Source organism: Ruditapes philippinarum, unplaced genomic scaffold, assembly GCF_026571515.1.
Source record: "Ruditapes philippinarum isolate M1 unplaced genomic scaffold, ASM2657151v2 ctg837_1_1_1_1, whole genome shotgun sequence".
NCBI lineage: Eukaryota > Metazoa > Mollusca > Bivalvia > Venerida > Veneridae > Ruditapes > Ruditapes philippinarum.
In genome coordinates, this window is record NW_026863278.1 from 52,777 (window position 1) to 77,644 (window position 24,868).

Consider the following 24,868-nt stretch of genomic DNA (forward strand, 5'->3'; position numbering starts at 1 on the left):
AGACAGTGAAGATTTTATTTTCTTTGAAGTTTTTAAATATTTTAATTGTTTTCATCAGATAAGTGTAGAGCCCTGTCGTTTTAGAGAGTAAAACAGAATGTTTTAAAAATAAATAAAAAAAACAGTACAAAAAGTGATACCCTGTGTTTAAAATATCAAATATTCACATGGTTTCGCATCACGGAAAAATATGAGTTATAGGAAGCATTTTATGTATAGGTTTATTTGTCCGCGGTTATTTTTCAGAAACAAAAGAATAATCTGGAGAGCAGGAAATTAAATTGAAGTGAATATCTAAACAGCGATTGTAAGTGTTGAAATTTATTTATCAGCCCTTGCATTTACTTTCTGACACTTATGAGCAACTATATAAACTAGTGATGATAAACTTTTTAACACTCGGTGTTATGAAACATCAAAACTAAACATCCCGAAATATTAATGAAATAACGAAAACAAAAAAATGCAGGTTGTTAAATGGATTATTACTTTAACGGTAATCCAAGGAGTGTTTTGTCAAGACACTGGTAATTATTTGGCAAATCTGATAAATGGATTTGCAAATGTTGGAGGGATGCAGCAAGGCGGACTTTCTAGTGGGAACCTTTTATCATTTATTGGACCTTTTATAAAGCAGAATCAGGACATGTTAGTACATTATGCCTCAGACATATTAACGGAGGGATTAGATGACGCGGCGAGGAACTACACCAGTCCTCTATGTCTTAATCACACAGAGCTATTTATAGAGGCGCTGCTTCGCAGAGAGAACTGGGCTCTTCGAAGTATGTATTTCTCTAAATGATTGTTGAATGATAAAAAAGCCTCACATCACTATATTTACAATGTCAATAATGTCTTTTTGTTAAAATATATAACTTGAACAATGGAAAATTGGGTTTTTCCCCTTTTAACATAGTTTCTTAAAAATAATTTAAACATTTTTATATCGGTATTTTTATTGTCAAATCTTATTTCTATTAATTCTAATAGTAGTAGAGTTATTATTTATTACATTATTACAAACAAGAATCGGATTTTCTTACTTCTGTTATTACCTGCTTTACTTGACTATACCTTGATGATCTTTTGATGCATATTATGTCCGACCGTGCGCTACTTAAGCCTTACAAGCTTCTAATACTATGATTATTTGAGCCGCGTCACGACAAAACCAACATTATGGTTTTCCGACCAGCATGGATCCAGATCAGCCTGCGCATCCGCACAGTCTGATCAGGATCCATGTTTTTCGCTTACCAACTCTATCACAAGTAGAGAAACTGGTAGCGAACAGCATGGATCCTGATCAGACTACGCGGATGCGCAGGCTGGTCTGGATCCATGCTGCTCGCAAACGCACTATGTTGGTTTTGTCGTGACGCGGCTCATTTGTGCTTAAATTTCGTCTATTTATACAGTGGAACAGGGTGTGAATTTTTATCTATCTCATGCGCACGAGATATTATGTCGTGGCCACGAAATACTATGTTGTGGCCACTAGTTACTTAGTCGTGCATACGTGATAGTTAGGTGGTGCGCACGAGATCCTATGCCGCGACGACGAGTTACTAAGTCGTGCGCACGAGATAATTAAGTGATGGACATGAGATAATAAACCAAATAAAAACACTATAAATATGGGAAAAATATGTCTGATCTGATATCAAACTGTTTGCACAAGTTATTGTGATTGATTTCAGCCGACTTGATGTTGTTGTTGTTCTTACAGAAAAATGTCATAATTAATTTATGTAAAATATTTTAAGGGAAAGCAAATATAACATAAATCTAGATTTGTTGTAGATAACTTTCAATAGAATAATGTATATTTTGTGTAATTTTAGTGATTGACGCATTTGGAAAGCCAGGAACAGGACTAATGGATTATAACCTGAATATGATGGGTAATTATGACGAATGTATTGCGATACAAGCGGACAGGTACACTGATCCAGAGAAGAAACAAGGACTAGACCATCCATATACTGGAAAATACTGTACAGGAAATGTACAGTTGACATCAGAGGTTTGTCCCAGTGTTTTTTGTTGTTGTTGTTATTTTTTTGTTTCTTTTTTATTCACTGGATTGTGTTGGGGCTGTGTTCTGTGAACCTCGTCTATGTTCTCTTTTTTTAAACTCTTATAACCTTGCTACACCTCTTTGATAAAATAGTATTTCGTAAATGTGTTTTGGCAACAAAAGTTGTGTAAATGCATGGTTGTTAATTGTCCTATAGAATCATATACAAACCTGTCGATAAAAGATATAATATATAAATGGTATTTAACTATTATATTAAACTGTTACTAAAAATGATATACAACTGGCCATATTATTGTCTTACATGGTGTTTCTACATATTTATTTATAGTACATTGATAATTTGTTTTTAATATAACGCTTTACGTTTTGTGTTGTTGTTTTTTAAATCTTAGGTTGATCATGTTATAAAACATTATTGACTAATGATCCATTAGATATGATGTGATATTCAACGGCTATCGCTTTGGCCAAAATGAAATTTACAGGTGAATATCACATCATATTTAATGGCTCATTTGTCAAAAATTGTATAATAATGCAAAACAAAAAATGCCTCTTAAAATGATATACAACCCTAAACTTATATCTCATAATGATATGGTATAGAAATTCATAGCAATCTTATCATGATAGATGATCTAGATTTAATCTATTATTTCTTTTGCGATCTTAACAAATTGTGTATTTTTCAGGCTGTAACTTTTGCGGGGCCACTTGCGGCTAAAATTGGATTGTGTATACCAGATTCATGCTCGAACAGGGACGGTACTGTTCTCATGATGACAGGTTAGATATATATTATCAAAATATAATTATGCTGACTTTAACTCTTCAACTCAATTTTCTAGCATTTCCAACCTGTAAATAGCTATAGTATTATTTATTGTATTTTCAAGGGAGAGCTTTTGTCCGCCTTGTCATTTTTGGACAAGGATTGGACTTTGTTCGGGAAGTCTTTTGTCCTGCATTCGTCAATGCGTTAATGGACTGCATTAGCCAATTATACTTTTGATCATCCACAATCTCTAAGTTTTCATTTTTTCGTCACATGACCGGAAATAATGTTTTCGAGATTTATGTACATAATTCCAAATAATTTGCTTTTAACTTAAATCGGATAAGAATAGCACAAAAATGTGCTTTTCGATTTATTTTGTAATATATTTCTTAATCATCTTTTGAATTGATTACCGCTCAAGCAGGTACTAGAGGGTGTGAGGGATGTTGCACTTATTTATTATCCCTCATGTACAGACCAAGTAAAACCGAGTCTGCAATTTTCATGTAATTTTGTTGTGATTAATGCTTCCGAGGGATCACTTTGTTTCCTGATTTATTTAATATCTCTTTGGTTTAAAAATTAAGTCGCTTTATGGAATTTACATTTTATGTATAACTCAGTGGAGTTCATTTCAGGTAAAGCTAATTAATGCATGACACACTATCACGGCCATATGCTAAGTAATAGAAAAAGTATCGAAACACAAGGCTATCTGATTTGTACGAGGGGAGGGGGGCGTAGCCCCCAGTATTTGTCAGATTGCCGAGTGTTTGATGTTTTTCTTTTTTGTATCAAAGACAAACATAAAAACATATATATGACACCCCAGAAAAATTGTAACCAATGAACGAGCATCTGAATATGATATTTCTATCGCTTTCCCTTTCTCTGCCGTCACAATAAGTAAACCTCAGCAAAAATGAGCCAATCAATGGGCATGCTCTGGTATGCCTGCACTCCAGTTATATATGTAAACAATTTTACCCTTGAAACATTTTCAATAGAAAGGTCCCCAAACTATGATACAGTCATACATAGCGTGAAACTGTCATATCATTCCGTTACAGTTTTTTTCTCATTTCACATTCATCAAAAAAACTTTATCAATTTTATATCATCTACCATTTTTAAGTTTGTTGACATAAACCAGATATACTTAAACAGATAATAATGTAAATAAGTATTTGGATATTATTAATCCTTGTGACAAAAGATAAAGTTGTTTATTTGATTTTGTACTAATTGGGCATGTGTATTTTCGTCGTTTTGAATAGTAAAAATGACCTAATAGTATTGTTAATTCTCAATAGCATAGCTCAGTCGGTTAGAGCGCGAGAGTGGATTCGATTCCCGGACTGGCCCAGTTTAATCATGTCTATCGGATGAGATGTCTAGTGTTTGAGTGCTTAAACGCTTGGCATGCTAAAGAACCAGGAGAGACTTCTGGAATCAGGGCATCTTTCTGCTTCTTGCACTATTTTCTAAAATCTGAAATGACAAATACTCTTCTGGAGAACTTATATTGGCAACCGGTGGCGAGTTTGAATAAACTCAAACACACACACGCGCATTAATTCTGTCGTGTTTTATTTTACACGTCAGATTACAGTCAAATATGTGCAGTTCATCTGTCAGTGTTCTTGGTCATTATCTTTTCGTCCAATCAGGGGGCCTTAATTTGGAAATTTCTTACAGTCTTTTTAGCATAAACTGTCTTCAACAGCGTTTATTTAACGGGTAATTTAAAGCTGCATGCCTCCAGATGACCCAAATTATTTCAAACTAGATAAATATAGAATCCCTAAAGAAAGCCCAACACGGCAAAATTGAAAATGTTGCAGGCTCGGTTTGATTGAGCCTGTTCATGGACGGTACTGGAAAGTGCAAGTTACCGTCCACGCCCCCTAGCACCGGCTTAAGCAGAATTCAACATTTAAACATGAAATAGTAAAATTTTGAATTTAGAAACATCCGCAGATGTGTTCATACGGCGGTTATCATGGAACCTTCAATGTGACACTTCCGTGCCATTCCATGAAAAGCGGCGTATGGTCCCCAAGTAATAAAAAGTGTGTGCCCTTAACGAGGAAACAATGGGCGGAACTTCAAGACCATCGACCGTTAGAAAGATGTACTTAAATTTAAAGAAAAATTGAAAAAAATCACAATTGAAGAAATAATTTACATAAAATGGTTGATTTGCAGTATTTATAACTATATTTCTAGAGCGTGACAAGCGCAATAAGAGCTGTTTTTGCATTTGAGGTGGGGCGTGATTTTTGTATATTCTCATTTTCGTTTGCAATATGTAAATTACTGTCTTTGTAACTTGACACTATTCATATACAATAATCTTAAAAATGTTAATGAAATATTTTTGAAACTGCAGACATGCTGCTTTAAATATAGCGACTATCTGGATAAACACTACGCGCGCTTACCAAAAGAATGTCAACGACAAGGTTGATAAGACAAATATAAATAAAGAATACCATGTGAGTGTCTGTTTTTTACAAAACTTATCAGGCAAGTCTTAAAAAAGAAAGCTTCGTCATTTTTTATCATTTTGTTTTCTTTCCGAGCCTGATAAATTCTATAATATCACCTACACAATTAATAGACCCTTGTTTGGTATTCTCTTTATCATGTCTTGATTTTTGATATACGTTTCTTTTTTTTAAATTTGGATGAAACCAAAACTTGTTAAAATCCACACGAGTTAATGCCTCGTGCAGATATATGCCAAGGTCATATGAATAAGAAATAGAAACTTAAATATTTAAGATATATATTCCTGGGGTGATGTGAAATGATATAATTTCAAGTATGTATTCAATAAATTGTAGATAAAAGAGCAAAAAAAAAAATGTATTATAGCAATTGCACATCTTTATCTATCTCGGTTATCATTTCCTTTGAATGAGTTTATATTACTTTCACAGTGCACGTGTGATGTATGTATTATTTTAAGTATAAAATCGATTGTATTTACATGAACTAGACGTGTAACGATTCATCAATGTATCGCGTCATCGCCATTTATCGAAAAAATATATTAGTTTCATATATTCACACTAACCATATTTTTTCATATAACCGAACACGTGTAATTTATGTATTATTTCTTATCGAACAATTCATGTGTTAATCTGTTTCTATTACATGTAATGTATGCATAATTTTTAGATAAATTTAAAAATGATTTTATTTACATGAACCAGACGTAATGTCATAGAGGCATTTCGATATATCAACTCAATTCAGTATCGGAAATAAATAGTACCGCAGTGCAATGCTTATTTCACATTGCAATACAGCGATAAGACTGAATATCGTTTTGCAGAGTCACTTCAAGAATGTGATTAATACAAGCTTTGATAAGTTCAAAATAGATAGTGAGGAGTGGTGGCCTAGCTAATGGCTAAAGTGTCTGCGATCATGGGTTTGAGCCTTCATGGGGTCAGGACCATTTTTCTTAATTGTTTTGCGATAGAGCTAAAATAAATATGTTTCAACTAAAAACAGATCGAAAACTTAATAGGTTTTTGAATTCAGTGTGTTTTCTTTTTTACGTTCACAAAGTTTATGTTATCTCAACATAATGGTGTGCCTTAATCTTGCAATAGCTGATAGAGTGTTTTATATATACTTTTAACACATGCTGGTTTCAAATAGGAAGTAAGTATCGTGAAACATATAGAGGGCAATAAAATCGCAATGTGCATCGTGAGCTGAAATGTTTTGTTTTGTTGTTGTTGTTTTTTTTTTTGGGGGGGGGGGACAGAGAAAATAGCAAGTATTGCAATATGCATCATGAACTGCAATCTTCGGAAGTAAACATTAAATGTCACAAATATCGCGATACGTATGTGACAGAACGTTATCATATGTAACACATGCTTTATTGTTATCAGACTAACGCCGGCATTAGAAAACGACCATTGACGTCATTTTACAAAAGGTTATAATAACCCTTGAAAAGTAAAAAGATAAACATGAATATGTAACAATAAGCAAAATTTCAAAAGCAAAAATTTTTATTTATTTCAAGAGCAATAATTGAATTTCTAAAGAATTCAATATGTTTATGAAAAAAGTAAGTGACGTTAAGGGTCGTTCTCTGGTACCGTTTTCGGGTCACTATTATACTATCAAGTACTCTTTATCTTTTTTCTACAGTCGCTTCCAAACTGTTTAGAAACATGACGTTGCCCACTTTATACATGACATGTCAGGAGAAGAGTATCGAGTTCACAGACAAGGCTCTTATAGTCTGGTATGTTCTACAGACATAAATTAAGACTTTTAGTTCTAGATATTCTTAGACAATGCACATTTAAAGTAATTTGTATTGATTTTGCAACTGCCTGACTTAAACGACACCGCAACGTAAGACTATGTACATTTAAAGTAATTCCTATCGATTTTGTAATTGTCTGACTAAAACCACCAAAATGTTTTCAATTTAGTCAATTTAAGTGAACAAATTTACTGCAAAACTATGATAATGATATCCAACTAAAATAGTTAAATCGGTTAAATACACAACTATGTTTAATAAGAACTTTATAGATACACAATAATTTGTAATAAGAACTTTATTTTTAATCAAGATAAGTAAAACTAGAAATGTGTCCATAGGACACTGATGCCCCCACACGCCACTGTTCTGTCAATCTTATGACTCTAGGTCAAATATTTTTTGGACTACATGTGCCACAAGTTGAAAACTAAAAATCAACAAACGGCCATAATTCTGTTAAATTTGGTCGCAGCAAAATATCCTTCCTTTAATACGATCTACACATTAAGGTTGTTAATCCCTGGAAGTTTAAGCAAAATCTGCCATCCGGTTTAAGAGAAGTTGCGTTCACAAAATTTCTACATAGTATAAAGTGAAAAAATCAACAAAGGGCCATAATTCTGTTAAATTTGGTCGCAGCGAAAATTCCTTCCTTTACTACCATCTACACCTTAAGGTTGTTCATCCCTGTAAGTTTAAGCAAAATCTGCCATCCGGTTTAAGAGGAGTTGCGTTCACAAAATTTCTACATAGTATATAGTGAAAAAAACAACAAAGGGCCATAATTCTGTTAAATTTGGTCGCAGCAAAAATTCCTTCCTTTACTGCCATCTACACATTAAGGTTGTTCATCCCTGTAAGTTTAAGCAAAATCTGCCATCCGGTTTAAGAGGAGTTGCGTTCACAAGATTTCGGGACGTACGGACGGACTGACTGACGGACGGACTGACGGACGGACGGACGGACAAGTGCAACGCTGTATGCTCCCACATTGTGGGGGCATAAAAATGTAAAATATATATCTAAACTGTGAAAAACGGCATTGTGAATTATTGCTAAGTTTGTAAAATTATAAAAATAAATGTTTATGAACTTTTGTTGAATGTGTTCATGTTTTGTTATCATTTAGCATCGTCGGTGCCGTTTTCGCCGGAATAATTTTCCTTGCCACACTTTACGATGTGATTATTCAACACTGTCTCCAGACTAAATCAAACAAATCTGAAAAGGTGAATACTAAGTTTAAATTATCATAATGAAATATAGGTCAATATAAGGTTTTAAAGGGAATATAAATACTTAAAATGTTATGCAGTTACTATTTGAATTGATAAAACACTTATTAGATTATAGTTGCCCTTGATATTATATTGAAAGAAAAGTTGAAAGTTTTGAAATACCAATGTTAGTAAAAAAAACAAACAAGAATTGATTAGAACTTGGTTAGAACAGTAGTTTTGATTACATAATTTAAAAGTAGTCTTATATTAGATTCAAGGATAGCATAAATTCTAGGCATATTAAAAAAATGCTTAGTTTTGGTTGTTTCAGGAACAGATTCGAGAATGTATAATTCCCAAAGCTAATAGCTTCCAAAACAATAGAAATGAACAATGAATTTATATATACAAAATTGCTTTTTATCTTGCTATTGATGCAATTACTTAGAATCACACTCCATTTATTGCATATGTTTTTATTCCAGCAAGCATGTGAACTTAAAACAGTGAATGGTATAGATAATAATGCTTATACTGTAACAAAAGAAGACTTTGCCAATGGTGATAAGACTGCTTTTAAGAGTGGCGATATGTCGAATGGCTTTACGGACTTGGAAAAAGCAAAGGCTGAAAAAAGTGCTCATGGAAAGCCATCTTACAAACCAGGTATTGTACTATGAAAAAGGAAATACATGACTCCAGTGTTTTTGTTGGGTTTTTTTGTATTTTTTAATTTTTTTTTTGCAGGGGAGGGGGAGGGTGGTCATTGATTATATTGCCTTGCTTCTTATGAACATACACAACAAAACCGAGTCATGAATTGTCATTTGCTATGTTATCTTTGCTCTTGAGTTGTCGCCTTTTTCAAGATTTTTCTTATTCTATAGTTTTTTGCTTCCGGTATATGATATATCAGCAGACGACAAAAACTTGATAGATGTATGGATAGTTTTATTTTTGATTTTTTATAATCTTGTCTGTTTCTACCTCATAACAAAGAAAGTGATTATTTATGTAATAAAATGAAGTGTCTAAACAGTTTTTTATTGAATTATATATGTGTAATATATATGTTTATTTCAGGTATTCTCGGAAAGCTTCTACTCTCTTTCTCTGTATACACAAACGCTCCTAAAATCCTCAACACGAGTCAACCTAAAGGAACGCTGACATGTGTGAATGGGATTCGCTTCCTAAGTATGACATGGGTAATTCTTGGTCATACATATGGGTTTGGAGCACAATCAATAGGTATACATATAAACTTTTTAACATATATGCTAATAATTACTCATTTAAGACACATTATGTCTCAGAAGCGATTTTTTTTCTTCTTTAGAAAGGAAGACATGAGTTTTATAAAGAGCTAGGCATATACTTATCACCTGAAGAAAGTAGAGTTTCATGTATATGTTATAAAAAGGAGCAAAATGTAACCAAAGTACAAATGTAGTAGTTTGACTTTTGTACAAAATACTTAATTACTTCTATAATCAGCTATAGTGATGGACAAAAAGCAACAGAAATTTTTTTAAAGTTGTTCAAGTAATTTAAGGAGAAAATTTATCAGACACTTTGACTTACATTCTTATCCTATTTTGTAAGAATATTTGTTATGCTTTGCGCATATAATAAATTTAGGCATGCATATATATTCTGAGGAATAAGATATTTTTAAACTAGGTAATTGACCAGTGAGTTTTTAGGAAACTATAACAAGCCTTAGGCATTTTTGAAAAATAAAGATAAAAGCATTTCCGATACAGTGAAACAAAAAAACTAAGAATAAAGAACGCTTTTCTACACAATCTCATTTTTAAGAACCATTCTTACAATGACACTCAATGTAATTTCCACCCAAACTTCATGGGTGGAAATTGATTAAATTTGGAACTGTAGTTAATCCAATTCGTAAGTCATTGTTTTAAAACATGGAAAAGTAACCCTGCACAAATTTCATTAAGTTTTAAAATTAATAAACAGCTAGATACAAAGTCATGTTCTGAAATGATATTTGTTGGATGGCAGTTTGTATTGTTTATATAAAATTAAATGCAGTATCATTTAAGTTCTTTCAGTTGTTTACCATATCTTTTGCATTAATCGATAAAGCAATCAGTTTTGGAATTGGCAGGAGCGTCAAATACACCGTCGTCAATTGCAAATTAAAATTGACTTCAAATATATTGGCTACAAAAATAGATGTATTGCATTGATTAAAAAAATAGAGAACAGTTTTATCATTTTAGATGCTGCAAATCAAATTTTTCTCTTTTTTTCTATTATAGCTAACTCGGCAAGGTATTTCCCAGAGCTGTTGAAACGATTTACATTCCAGGCTGTTATGAACGCGACCGTGTCGGTTGACACGTTTTTCGTTCTCAGGTAGCTAGCACCCTTACAAAAGATTATGCTTTTATCAAAGTTATATTTCCTCTGTTTTTATAGCACATATTAATTTGGTCCGAAATATAAATGATCAAATGACAAATATCACGGTACGGCATAAGTATATCTTTCACTTATAAAATTGTTTCTTGCTTAAGTATACTCAAAAACAACATGATTGTCCTTTACATTTATAAAGAAGCGTTTTTTAGCTGGTTCCATCCCATTGCTTGTCATACATACCCTTGTTATTATCGATAGCAATACTTTTATAAAGTCCTATATCATTGCTGGAAAATAATTTTACATAGTCCTAATTAAATTATCGATGAAAATACTGTTGTAGAGCCCTATATCATTGATGGAAAATAGTCCTAAAGAGTCCTACATTATCCATTAAAATACTGTTAAAGAGTCCTCATGCATCAATAGCAATACTGTTGTATAGTCCTCAAACATCGATAGAAATTGTGTTGTTAAGTCCTATATGATTGATAGAAAATATTTTTACAAAGTCCTAAATCATCCATAGAAATACTGTTGTAGAGTCCATAATCATCTATAGCAATACTGTTGTAAAGTCCTATATGATAGAAAATAATTTTACAGAGTGCTAAATTATCGAAGAAAATACTGTTGTAGAGACCAATATCATTGTTGTTTTTTTTTCCTGTATTTTTTTATTTTTTTTCAGTGGCCTGTTGGTATCTTACCTATCATTAAAGGAATTGAAAAAAAGAGGAGGGGCATTGAAGTTTAATTGGCTACTCTTTTACTTCCATAGATACTGGAGGTAAGTTTATTAGTTTTTACCCTGACAAAAGTTGATACCGAACAAGATATTAGAACTCTGATTAGATAAAAAAATTCACATAACACCATCTTTGCATTAGAAAGCCATATTTGTTCAAAGCGACAAAGTGGATTTTCTCAATAACGCACATTGTACGCCGTCTATTTAATAACTACAATATATATGTATTAGACGAACACGTCTGAGGTTTTTAAAAGTTTAAAAACATAAAAATTTATTTTCTTACGTAGTTAAAGAACGGATTGATATGCACAAGATAGATCTAACAAATATACTCGGAATAAAACTGAAAATTGTAATTTGCTTTTTATCTGATTGTAACCTTTCACAACTAGAGAAATTTATGTTCAGTAATGATCTGAAATGATATGCCTAGACCTACATGAAAAATAATTAATTTCGAATAAATTTATATTTCAAGTCCAGTCATATAGAAAAAAGTCCTTTAACATCATAGCTGTAAATCGATATCATTATTTGCATTTCTTGTATATACAAATCCTGTTCATTACAGGCTGACACCACCATACATGTTACTACTGATGCTGTATGTTCCAACGTTCAAATACTGGTCAAGCGGACCTGTTTGGCCACAGCAAGGAATTGACGTTGATGAATGCAAAGACACATGGTGGACCAATTTACTGTACATCAATAATATCTACAAGTCGGACAGACAAGTGAGTATGATTTCTTAAAATGCGGTAACGGATCAGACCCCTACCCTCCCCATCCCACCCCAACGTGATATGCCCCTGTAAACTCTATACATTTTAGAGTCTGCAGTATTTTTTATTTTACTGAGACTTAATGGAACAAGGCATCTTTTTATCTATGCCAAAATTGTTTGAAACCAGTTTTATCGTTGAAAAAGATGCCCCATCCGTGTTTAAATAATATAATGTTAACAGGGGCGTATCATGTTGGGGACAGGGTCTCGTCTTATTTGTATATTTGCTTAAAAAAATTTTAAGCAAAACATAAATCGGATTATATATTCGAGAAGGTCATACAATGTGCTATAATGATGGCAAGTAAATAACGTTGAACTAAAAAGGCTATGTTGGAATTGAGGTTGAATGTTTGCTCCAAGGTAGGTAAATGTAAGTCATATGTTGCGGTTCGTATCAGTTCCGGTCTCAATAACATCTGATCTTTTGGCGGCAACGAGACTAGTCGAGATTTGCCGATATTGCCAATGGGCAGGTTATGGAATGACGTATATTCCGGGCAAAATGATTTTTATAGCCGTCCGAAAAGCTCAATAGGTAGAACGTTGGACTGTGAATCGTGCGAACCGGAAGCCGCAGTTCACTTTCGATGTGATTGATCATGGAATCCTTTCTACTGTCATTCGCACTGTACCTCTGCTCTGGCATGTAGAGAATTATTCAGTTCCTTCCCACACTGAAGGCAACTTGTAGTGATAAATTGCCAAACGGCCTGCCCAGGAACGGTGAGGTGGCTGAACTGTGCTCTGGTGAATTCAATGTTGTTTTTCTGTCGTTATTATGAGTGAAAACTACCAACACCACCACATATTAACTTTTTCTTAAATTTTCTTCCATAATGTAAATGGTTAACCTCAATGAATTATTTTTTTTTCATCGAAACTTCTTACATTTTATCTGTTACTTTTTCGTATAGTAGTGTATGCATTTACTACTTCAAATTCATTCATAACGACGAAACAATATCATCTTTTGAACATAGTTCATAAGTAAATTGCGCCGAAATTTATGTCCCGGGACTCATTTAGCAGCCCAATGCCAGGTATAATTTCTACATGGTGTAAAGTTAACGGAAACACCAGTCTGATATGCAAAAAATAACTTGATGGTATTACATGTATTAGCGAAGAGGACAAGCTTTATAAAATACATGTATATATAAATTTTTCCTTTGCTAAAATATTTTAATCACTGAAAACAGTTTGTTGTTGTTTTTTAATGCCATTTTCTTTTTGATAGCAATATATATTCATACTGTGACCACCAATAGTGTGTAGAATTTTGAACATAACTTACCTACTTCGTGTGAAGTCAAAATGTGTTTATTTTATATTTACAAAGATACAATTATCAATATTATCAAATTTGAGCATAGTATATCTTGAAATGTTTAGTTTATAAGTAAACTTTAGTCCGATAATGTTCAAAGCTACAAGCGTACTGAAACACTTTCGAATCTATTCCTGGAACCAACTAAGTAATAAGCAATGAGAATGGCGTTTCTTGCTTACACTTACAACGGCTTGCCCTTGACAGGGTTTGAACCCACACGCACAGAAATCCTTAGATTACTGGTCCGACACGTAAACCACTTGTACGCGCCGCCGCACTCCCAACACTTGTTTGTTTTTGTTTATTTCAGTGTATGGGATGGAGCTGGTACCTGGCCAATGATATGCAATTTTATGTGCTGAGTCCTCTTATGCTGGTTCCACTATTCTAGTAAGTTTTTTATTTGGTCTATAACCAAACACTAAGCAAAATTTCTAAGGAATCACGATTGACATATATTCAGCAATACTCTAAACAGACTGAAAAGTTTTGGGTTAAACATTTTTATTTAAGATCGATTGCAAAAAAGTTCTTGCAACGTATATTAATCACTTTCGAGTCCGCTTACTGGAACCAACAAGTGCCGGTGTCATATGAAGAAACATGGTCGTTGCCCGATTAGGGTTCGAACCCATGATCCCAGGGTTGAGAGGCTCATCTTATCCACTAGGTCAGTGTTTCACTTTAATAAGAGTTATAAATGGTGATCATTTTTGTTACACATTTAATGGTGTATTCCTGTAACATTTAGAATATTCCATATCCTTCACTTTAATGTTTTTATATCAAAAACAATTGTTACATTTTCACCTTTTACGATTTTTTTGTTTGTTACTAGATCTCTACGATTTTTTCTGTATAGTTAAACAAGGTTTTATCAGATTCCACATACTCGGTTTAATATTGTTTTATTTGAATGTAAGACAATAATAAAGATAGTGTCTCCCATCCCCGGGCCAGCCATTATTTGTTGACGACTCAAAGTCTTTATAACAATGGTGTATGTCAAAATGGCTCAAACATCCTAACATCATATTATAATGTTTTTTCGTATCTTTGTTTGATTATAGCTCCCCTGTTGCCGGAAGTATCGCTTGCTTGGGATTTTTATTGATAAGCTTCATCAGTGCTGGAGTCATATCCAGTCAAAATGAGTTTTCATCAAACATTATGTTTAAGTATGTTTTCATATATTACAAATGTATGTAAGTCATATGTTTTGTTGATTTTTGTTGTCGTTTTTTCTACAAATTAATTCGTATAGAAATTTTGATAATTTAATCAGTTTCAAATGCACGTAATGCTTAAATGCATGATATGCTTAAATGCAAGTAATGTTTGCATTTTATTGTCGAAAAACGTTTCGTGATCATGTCGAATAACTTTTATTTTTGTTAACAGTAAAGATACCTTGGCTGGTATGGATAAATTGTATTTCAAGCCCTGGAATCGTATAGGACCCTATGTTATTGGATTTGCATTGGGATATATTTTGTATAGAACGGAATGCAAGGTGAAAATGTCGAAGGTACAGTGTATATATCGTTATCTCATTTTTGTATGCAGACTATTGTCTCAAGATGACTAAGAGGCGATTATGCATAATGGAAAGATTTCTTAAAAAAACAATAAGACTTATTAAGGATATTTTTTCGTTTATGTGAAATATTGAATATATTTTCACGAAAACATGATGAAATACCATATATTTTCTCGACTCAAAACGTCGAGTGAAAATATATGGTATTTTATCGTCTTGAATGTTAAAATAGAAAAAATAACCTTTTTATTTGATTTCATTTTCAAGAAGAGGTGGATACCAATCTCTGAAATGAAGCTGAAATAATCATGAGGAAGTAGTCCCTAAAAAATGAGTTTTCCCTAAAAATAAATGAGTTTTGACTCCGCCCACTTTCATATTTATATTTTATATCTATTTTTAACAATCATGAAATATAATTGACTGATATAGCACCATATGTCATGAGTTAAATTAAATATCACACGCTATTATTTCATACCAGGATACAATTTAAATTCAAAGTTGTCAGATATATTACTATAATTATTTAATTTGAACATTTTTTATAATACGCAAAATCATATGAAGTCAAATAAGGATTGGAACCTTAATAGGAGTTATTTGTCCTATTTATAATGCCTCCAGATGAGTCAAACTATTTTCATGAAAATCAAATTTAAATTTGAGATTTAATATAGTAAGATTTTAAGAGAAGACTAATATTCAAGATTCAAATAATAATTTACATATTTAAATTTCACATTTCTAACGCAGTAAGGACTGTTTTTGCCTATTTTGAAATCGTTTTTGGTGATTTACGTGGATTGTAAATGCCGCATGCAAAATGTTAATTACTTTCTTAGTTTACTACATAATATTTAACTTTTAAATACATTTTCAAAATTTTCGTAATAAATAGCATGAATCTGGAGGCATGCAGCTTTAAGTAGTTTAAGGGTTAAATATATTGGTGAATTTGTTTGTTTTACATAGTTGTATTATATTCACAGCTTGCAAACATGGTAGGATGGCTTATAGCAACAGCTATGGCGGTCAGTGTGCTATATGGACTGTACACACCAGACGGAACTCCACCAGACCTTTCAAATAGCGTGTCTGCCCTATACAATGCTACATCTAGAACTGCCTGGGGTATAAGTGTTGCGTGGGTGATTTTTGCATGCGCTACTGGTTATGGAGGTCAGTATACATATGCCTTGCTCACCAGTGATCAAATATGCACTTATACATTCTGTAAGATATGAAATGCATACCATGCAACAACTTTTTATTTCCAAAGAATTAAGATACCGTTAGAATTTCGAAACTGTTTTTATTCTGATAAAATTTTGTAAGACGAAATCTTTAATTTGAAAATACATGCATAATTCATATAAAATATTTATTGTAAGGCTCAAAATATTGGTTGAAAGATCGATACTTTGGCATCCGTTGCCGAAGGGTGCCAGTCGATTTTTGTACCTTATAGCCTGCCCTAGCCTTGCTAGAGATCTTTTTCACACAAAAAGTGAATCAAATTTGGAATATCACTGTATGAGCGTTAAACTGTCGGTGTGATTCAAAACGAAACCAAATACATTGTATATATTTAGATAAAAAGATAACTACAGAAGATGAAACAAAACTATCTCAATTGTATGAATATTGAATATAAACACTAATGGAAAAAAACAGCGCGTTTTATGTACCATGTCTTTGAATGGGTATCAATATATTTCAAAAAGGAAAGAAACTTATTCAAATGTATTTTCAGGACCTGTAAACAAGTTGCTGTCGTGGGAAGGGATAATTCCTTTCAGTCGTCTCACTTATTGCGCTTATCTTGTCCATCCAATAGTGATTTACGTGCATTTAGCCAGTAGAAGAGCTTATGCGTTCTGGTATGACCTAGAAGTGGTAAGTATGGCAGACTTCATAACCTCTTATTCTCTTTCAATCTTCCATTTTATTTAGTTCCTCTTGGTTAGGACATTTTTTAATTATCTGCATTTCATGATCATGGAATGACAGTAACCGCTTTTGATGATCATGGAATGACACTTACGTGACATATTGAAAGTTCCAATACCGCCGTTTGAACACATGTAAGAATGTTTCTTGTTTTAAAGTGTCATCATTCTTATGTTTAAATGTTAAATTCTGCTTAAAGCGGGGCGTGGACGGTAATTTTCACTTTTCAGTACCGCCAATGAACTGACTCAATCAAACCGAGTCTGCTACATTTTCATATTTGTCGTTTTGGGACATTCTATAGCGATTCAATTTTTCTCCATTATATGATGTACTGTAAAATCATTTTAAATCGAGGGTATCGATTTCCTGATATGCCGACAGAAGGCAATTTCGTGGGGTCGTAAATTCGTGGATTTCAAATTCCTAGTAAAAAATATGGGGCCCAAAATTCGTTGATTTCAAAATTCGATGACATCCGGCATTTGTGCTTTGAAATTGTTGACAGGTGCAAGTTCACGTAATGACTCCTTACAACATAGGACAATGATTTTATTGTTACTGGCGTCGTTGCTTTTAGACTGCAAAAAGAGCCTTAGTAAAACACATCTTACACTTCACTTAACCAGTTTGTGTTACAATTGAAGAACGCCCATCTTTGATCATGCTATCACGTTACTGGCTAAGTTTGGTGAACCAAAGACTTACAAAATTTCTCTCTTTATTATTATGAATAAAAGGATTATATAAACAAATATTTACCACATTCTTCATCAAACCTTATTTCCTCTTTTTCAGATTTATGTCTTCCTGGGGCATCTCTGTATATCTTATGCTGCAGCGTTTGTGGTATCTCTGGCGTTTGAATCACCCATGATGGGACTAGAAAAAGTGCTGCTGGGGAGGAAGAAAAATAGCTAGTCTGACTATAATTTGTATTGTGACGCCTTTAAAATGTCAATTATATCTTCTTCTGAACCTTTATTTTGCCTATAACAACATTTACTATTCTGCCATCTCAGAATTTAGTGCAGTTGTTTTATACTGTATGAAGTCAAATATGAATTTTTAAATATTTGTGATGTTTCTTAAAATTGATATTTTAGAACAATTCTGTTATATATTGACTGCAATTTGAGGAAAACGTTAGAAGGACAAGCACACTGGCGCAGATGTTTTTATATTGAGCAGTCCCTTTAGTTGTCAATTTTAGAATAAAAGTTTATTAAGAGCCTATTATTCATCAGAAATCCATTCCTTTTTTGTTTCAAAAGATTCAAACAAGTTGCTCATTGGCAAATTACTGTCAGTTCTTTTCTGTTGCTTTTATAATTATTATATTTATAGTGATTTAGTATTTTGTAAGGAAATCAAAATTCTACTTTGTTTACATTTTTCTTCTTTTAAGACATATTATTTCTTATTCAGCTCTATTTTCCTCAGGTCATTAACGACTAACAGGCTGTTACACCTTTATTCAAAGATTATAAAACTCATGTATGACCTGTCTAAAATAGTGAATATATATTCTAAAACTCATGTTAGACCTCTCTAAAGAAGTGAATATATATTCTAAAACTAATGATTGACCCGTCTTAAGAAGTGAATATATATTCCAAAACTCATGTTTGACCTTTCTAAAGAAATGAATATACATTCATTTCTAACGCATAATGTGCTATTAGATATTTGAAGACACAGTTTTCACACATGATAAAATTTTAACATTTATAATTATAAAGACCACAAACACGATAAAAATTTTAAGGTTTATAGATTTATACTATGGGTACAACATTTTTACAATAGATACCACACAAGACCTTTCATACTTGTCTTCTTACCATAATAAAATGTGCATGTAATAAATACTTCTTTCACTGTTTGATGACTTTGTATTTTGCTTTGCTTGTTTTGATGACACCAATTGCTATCTGCTGATTTCAGTCTATCTATCGTGAATAGAATTTAACTAAAACTTGTCTTTGGCATGGACTTTGTATATTAAACAACTGACAGATACGCCTTGTCATTTGTAGTCATTGTTAATAATTTTGCATAAATAGTTCTATAACTATATAAAACGACATATCTGTTAGCGTTTTACTATTATCAGAGATATCATAACAACAATAAAGTGTATTCTCCTAGTGGATGTTGGTTGTCAGAATAAAGATTAAAAAGAAAAGGCGGCATTCAATAACAGCAAGTCCCCAACAAAATCCAGCAACACAGAACCACAGACAACCTGTGATAAACTTCTTGATTCCAGAATGAAACATTTTTGTGTTTCAAGAAATGATACAGCTAATTTTTCGTTACTTTCAGTTAACGATATACATAAAAAAAGGTAAATTTAAAAAATGAATGCTTACTTTTCATCTAATGTCTGTTTATTCTAAGACATTCTTAACTTTAAGCCATGACAATGACAATAGATTTATTTGATTTTGGCCTTCGGTCTATATCAACATAAAAAGGATTTACAAACATACCATGATTTAAGCAAAACACACACCACAAATACATGACTTAATGTTGAAGGTTATACGTACGGCTTTACTTAACTTTTTGAAAATAAAATACTCACACTCTATGAAGGCAAAATCACTTTTAAAGTAATAGAAAGAACATCATAACATGCGGCTATCTGATTTGTACCAGGAGGCGTAACTAACGAGTATTAATCAGATTGCCGAGTATTTTGATGTTCTTTCTCTTTTGTATCATAGTCAAACATAAAAAAAACACGTTCAATGTTGTCACAATATGAATCCCCAGAAAAAAGTAACAATTGAACAAGCATCTGAATATGATATTTCTATTGCTTTCCTTTTCTATGCCGTCACAATAAGTAAACCCCAGCAAAAATGAGCCATCAGTGGGCATGCCCTGGAGTGTGGGTAACTTATAGCTGCACACCAATTGACGCACTGTGCATGTATTTGCATACGATTTAACTCTGACACATTTTCAACAGAAAGGTCCTCAAACTGTGATACAACAGGTATGTAAATGATGACGGTTATTGATTGAAAATATGCAAATGATAGAGAATAACACTCAAAACAGGGAATAAATAATGCTTACGTAAAATTTATAAAACACTGGTAACTAGAAAATCCCGGTGATTTTAGTCAATATCACAGAAATTTAGTTAAGATTCATCTGTTTAAACTCTTTTTCAATCTCTTGTTGTAGTCGTGTATCCATAAATACATCAATAGCCGTATGAGCAAGAACTTTGGCTTGAATTAGTGCGTACGGTTGAGCTTTTGGTGAGCCTGAAATAAATGATCAAACAAAAGCAAAATAGTAAAGGAAGACTATATCTGTTTTAACTTTGCGTTTATTTCTTCTCTACAGTAATTTTTAATTTCAAACGGATATAAAATTACATCTAGAGACATTGAAAGATTTGATACAATTTAAAGATGCATTCCATAACTTTCATGAAAAAATAAACATCTTCATTTCGTTTAATAATAAAATATGTTTCATTTCGAATAACGTTTTTATTTTGGTGTCCAGATGACAAAAATGAGTTTTATAAGCCTAAATATCTGTAACCACCGAAAGGACAATATTTGTTTGAATGAGACACTCAGCCTTTGTTTAAACCAACTTTAAAGGGAAAAATGAATGTTAAAATAAAGATGTTCATATTGAAAAACGATATGATATCAATTAAATATCATAATTTAAATTTATGTATGTAAGAAATCGTCAGATTTGCGTAAAATAAATGCCATTAAAATATGTTACCCGAATCTTTTGCAAATCCACGGGTATGATTAGCTTCGTCACTTCCAAAGTAGAAAATAGGCCTTATACTGGGAACAACCTGAGAAACATTTCCCATGTCGGTCGAACCGTAGTGACCGCCCTTTGCACTCGGCACCGTGTCTGTTTGTATTAAAGAAATATTTTGCTCGTATAGAGAAACGAGCGTTGGATTGTTGACCATAGCAGCAAACGGCTGGTCGGATGTTATCCATTCTACCTGTAACAATTCAAAGTATTTCCCATAAATGTAAAGCTTCTCCTGTAAAACAATCATTACATGTGATACTTTGAAATGAATGAACATGATTTACAAACAAATAACTGAGATATGCTTTTGCACATAATTTATTAAAAGATAAAACTATAACAAAAATGTTACACTAATGCCTAACGCCGATGCCGACGCCCGAGTGAGTGGAATTGTCGAATAATCTAGCTCAAATATTCTTCAGTCTTATTTTTAGATGCCTGTCCTTGACATAATATAAGCACACAGTCAAAGTCAAGAGCATGCAACTTGTAAACAAGATTGTAAAAAATGATTCGTTAATAACTATCTATGTCTGCTAATTATTGACCAGTGCACATTTATAACACTGTGTTATAATTAACATAATTATATAACATAATCGAATCGTTCATTTTCAAATTATCCAAATCTATTGTAAATACAAGAACAGTTTGTTTATATTAACAGTGTTAGTCATCAGAAAAATAATCAATTTTTATAAATACCTGACACCCATTTGCTTTTGCTGATGATTTCAAAATTTCTGTAATTTTAGCTTTTAGATCCTCCATTTCTTTGTTAGTTGGTGCCCGAACACAAACCTGAATAACTGCTTTCTCCGGAATGATATTAACCTTCTCACCCCCCTCTATTATTATTGCTGGAACGTGCACAAACAATATGGATAAGATCAAACTTGATGTAAGTATATTGATATCAATGTTTATAATTAAATGTTTATTATTGGATCTTTTGTGTGATATGTTGGATCTCAAAAGAGTTTTCATTTCTTATACATTTTTTGTTCAGTAAATAAGATATGCTCACTTGCAAAATATATATAAAAGTCAGAAACATGTGTTCGTTGTGCCAGTTTTATATGATTCAAAAATATAATTTACTTTAGAAAAAGGTTTGTTTATAGTAAACATATATCATTCACTACTATTAGGCTATAAAACAAGATGAACAAAAATCAAACATAAAATGAAATCGTGTTTAAATTGTGCAAATGTGTGTCTTTTTTCATAAACAAATCAGTGCAGATCGACCCCACACATACTACAGAATACATGAACGTGTATAGAGCGGTACCTAAACGAAGTATGATGTCATAATGAACTTATTGTCAAAAGGATCGAAAGGTTATGTAGAATGCTACATCAAAATGTTTTGGTTTTTAAGTTCGTCGATATCGATACATTTCTATTATAAAGGTAATTCTTGCTCCCTTTGAAAATAATGACCATTGCAATTATTTAACAAACAAAAAATGATGATTTGACGCACTGTGTATCCTCCATGTAGGTTTAATCTGTTGTCGAAGACATGCTATAGAGTTATAGCATGTAACAGCTGCGTCTAAAGCGTTCACGCCTTCCCAAGGATATCCTGCAGCATGCGAGGCCTTTCCGTAGAAGGTAACCTCCAATCTGAAATAATAAAGACAAATGTAACTTAATTGCTTATCTATATGTAAGATATTTTCCTGACAATAAAGCAAGTTTTAGCATGCAGATGTTTGGTTCACTAGATATATCTGAGCATAACCCCGCCAATAATTTTATATAAACACGATTGCAATCAGTGTTCTTATTGCAGAAGAGAATGGTTATCAAGGCCTAATATATAATATATAGATTTAAATAATCTTTATTTATAAAGATAATCACGTTTCTCTGGCAAGAAGAACAGGTGCTGGGTCGCTAATTGGATAACCATGTGACATCATAGCAGCGGTGACGTCGTCAAACGCTCCAGCTTTAATAAGTTCAATCTTACCACCGTGTCCCTCTTCATCTGGTGTACCAAGAACAGTAACCTGCCAAATAGAGTACATATTAGCAAGAATCTCTCATTGATCAAGTATCTCAACATCTGTTCGACAAAACAGAAAGCTATGTGGAAAATTCAAAATTACAGATATTATTATCTGTATATGAACTGAATATGTTGAATGTATTACTGGAATGCTATTGTTATCAAGTAATAATCGTATAAAACTCCTACCAAACTGACCATTCAGTTTTTATTTATTCCTCGATTCCATTCAAAACAGAGTAGAACAACTAAGATTAACACTTCTTGCAGAGTAAGCTATGCTAAATTTCATCAATATCCTTATTCAAACTGTGGCCTATCTTAATACAACTTACAGCATAGATAATCTTATTATGAATTTATTAACCTTTCCGCAATGCTCATCCCCGTGTTCTATTGCAGCTTTTATGCCAATACCAGCGGCTAAGCCTAACTCTGAGATAAGATTATGACCACATGCATGTCCTAGACTAGGAAGGGCATCATATTCACATAAAATTGCAACATTTGGCCCGACAGACAAAGAGCCGTATGATCCACGGAAAGCTGTGTCCATTTTATAGGACTTCTCCGTCTGAAAAAAAAATTAGTTAAAACAGTTTAAATGTTATCTTGTTTAAAAAACGTTGTTATTGCTGATGTTGGTAGTGGTGTTATTTTTGTTGTTGTTGTTGTTGTTGTTGGTTTGTTGTTTTTTTTGTGGTTGTTGTTGAGTGTGTTACAGCAATCGAAACGTCCTTGGATATTATTTATAATAACATCGGACTTAATACGGATTGAAAATAGTTCTGCCATGTGGTTTCAGATGTAATTTAGATCAGAAACAGAGAGTGTAATCTTCGATTATGTAAAACGAATGTATATATATTTGACATCCAAACGAAGTTAAAGTCTGTTTTGGTACAATTATAATTGAAAATATATCTGACAACCATTTTTTTATTTAAATATGCCCACTGATGTACAATTTTAAACAAATCCGACTTAATGTCAACAGATTGGTATTTTGTACTTTCGGTTTCTACAGCCTTAATAATAAATCTTTAAATAATGTAGTGTATGAATTCACTTATTAAAGGTGGACATTTACTTGATATATTGGATAAAAATTGCGAACAACTCCCAGTATTAAATAACTATTTGTTTACATGTTTAGTTTTTGACCAAAATAATATTGTATTCGTTCTGTGTATTCATACTATTGTGTCCGAAGACTGACGAAGACTGACAAAAAGGGCCGAAAATTGTGATTGGCGTTGCGGTAGCATATAAATATGCCAAGGTATATAATCAAAAATGCCATCCTGTACACGACAGTCCTATATGTGTGATAGGTGCATAATGTGAAGCTTTGTAGAATGTAAATGTATATTATTACTATCAATATCATATTGAAACTTCATAAACTTTTTTGTATTTTTTAATATTTCGTTTCAATGCAATCCGTATATTGCAAGTCATGTGTTGTGTGTAGAAATAACATAATATAAAGCTCAAGCCATTCAGTTTTTAAGTCAGTTGTATAACATTTAACAATCAACAAAAAGTTATTGTTTTAAATGTATTAACATGTACCTGAAATCCATGTTTAGCCAGGAAGTCTGTTAGAAGATCGTGTGCGTAAAATTCCTCGTTACCAAGTTCCGGGTGTTTCCAAATCTGGTCACTGATTTCTTTGAGTTCAACTGCTGCATTATCAATAGCGTTGGAAGCGATCTTCTTTAATTCTTCCTTTGTTTTCATGGCGCTAGTTAATTTGGAATTCCTTACATCAAAAGTTTACCTGGATAGTTTAAACTATAACTCGTACGTTGATTAAAAGATATGATAGTGAATGAGCTCTAAGTCACGAACAACATGAACGAGTGTGCGTGTGTTTGAATAACAGGAAGGGTTAGTAAAAATGATATATACTCGTAGCCT

The 24,868-nt window shown here is 32.6% G+C and overlaps 2 protein-coding genes across 2 annotated transcripts; one reads left to right on the forward strand and one right to left on the reverse strand.

Moving 5' to 3' along the window:
• Positions 1-364: 364 nt before the first annotated feature.
• On the forward strand, positions 365-18,994 carry LOC132721688 (O-acyltransferase like protein-like). The gene is made up of 16 exons (XM_060706036.1): positions 365-785; positions 1,848-2,029; positions 2,740-2,833; positions 7,008-7,104; positions 8,261-8,360; positions 8,837-9,017; positions 9,435-9,602; positions 10,640-10,736; positions 11,434-11,532; positions 12,068-12,233; positions 13,927-14,006; positions 14,687-14,794; positions 15,018-15,144; positions 16,149-16,338; positions 16,913-17,055; positions 17,908-18,994. Exons 1-16 carry the CDS (start codon positions 464-466, stop codon positions 18,028-18,030), a joined length of 2,277 nt encoding a protein of 758 aa, XP_060562019.1. The 5' UTR covers positions 365-463; the 3' UTR covers positions 18,031-18,994.
• On the reverse strand, positions 18,867-24,806 carry LOC132721689 (peptidase M20 domain-containing protein 2-like). The gene is made up of 7 exons (XM_060706037.1): positions 24,521-24,806; positions 23,313-23,519; positions 22,798-22,946; positions 22,415-22,557; positions 21,631-21,785; positions 20,875-21,112; positions 18,867-20,393 (listed from the first exon to the last, which is right to left on the reverse strand). The coding sequence occupies exons 1-7, from the start codon at positions 24,686-24,688 to the stop codon at positions 20,263-20,265; spliced, it is 1,191 nt and encodes a 396-aa protein (XP_060562020.1). The 5' UTR covers positions 24,689-24,806; the 3' UTR covers positions 18,867-20,262.
• Between the last annotated feature and the right edge of the window lie 62 nt (positions 24,807-24,868).

What these genes read in the sequence shown, in the direction of transcription:
- LOC132721688 (XM_060706036.1), top strand. Translation starts at nt 464, where the DNA reads ATGCAGGTTGTTAAATGGATTATTACTTTAACGGTAATCCAAGGAGTG. An exon ending in TACTGTTCTCATGATGACAG is followed by an intron (nt 2,834 to 7,007) that starts GTTAGATATATA and finishes TTTTTTCTACAG; the next exon opens with TCGCTTCCAAACTGTTTAGA. An exon ending in AAAGCCATCTTACAAACCAG is followed by an intron (nt 9,018 to 9,434) that starts GTATTGTACTAT and finishes TGTTTATTTCAG; the next exon opens with GTATTCTCGGAAAGCTTCTA.
- LOC132721689 (XM_060706037.1), bottom strand. Translation starts at nt 24,688, where the DNA reads ATGAAAACAAAGGAAGAATTAAAGAAGATCGCTTCCAACGCTATTGAT. An exon ending in GTTCTTCTTGCCAGAGAAAC is followed by an intron (nt 22,558 to 22,797) that starts GTGATTATCTTT and finishes TTATTATTTCAG; the next exon opens with ATTGGAGGTTACCTTCTACG. An exon ending in ACCTACATGGAGGATACACA is followed by an intron (nt 21,786 to 22,414) that starts GTGCGTCAAATC and finishes TGCACGTTCCAG; the next exon opens with CAATAATAATAGAGGGGGGT.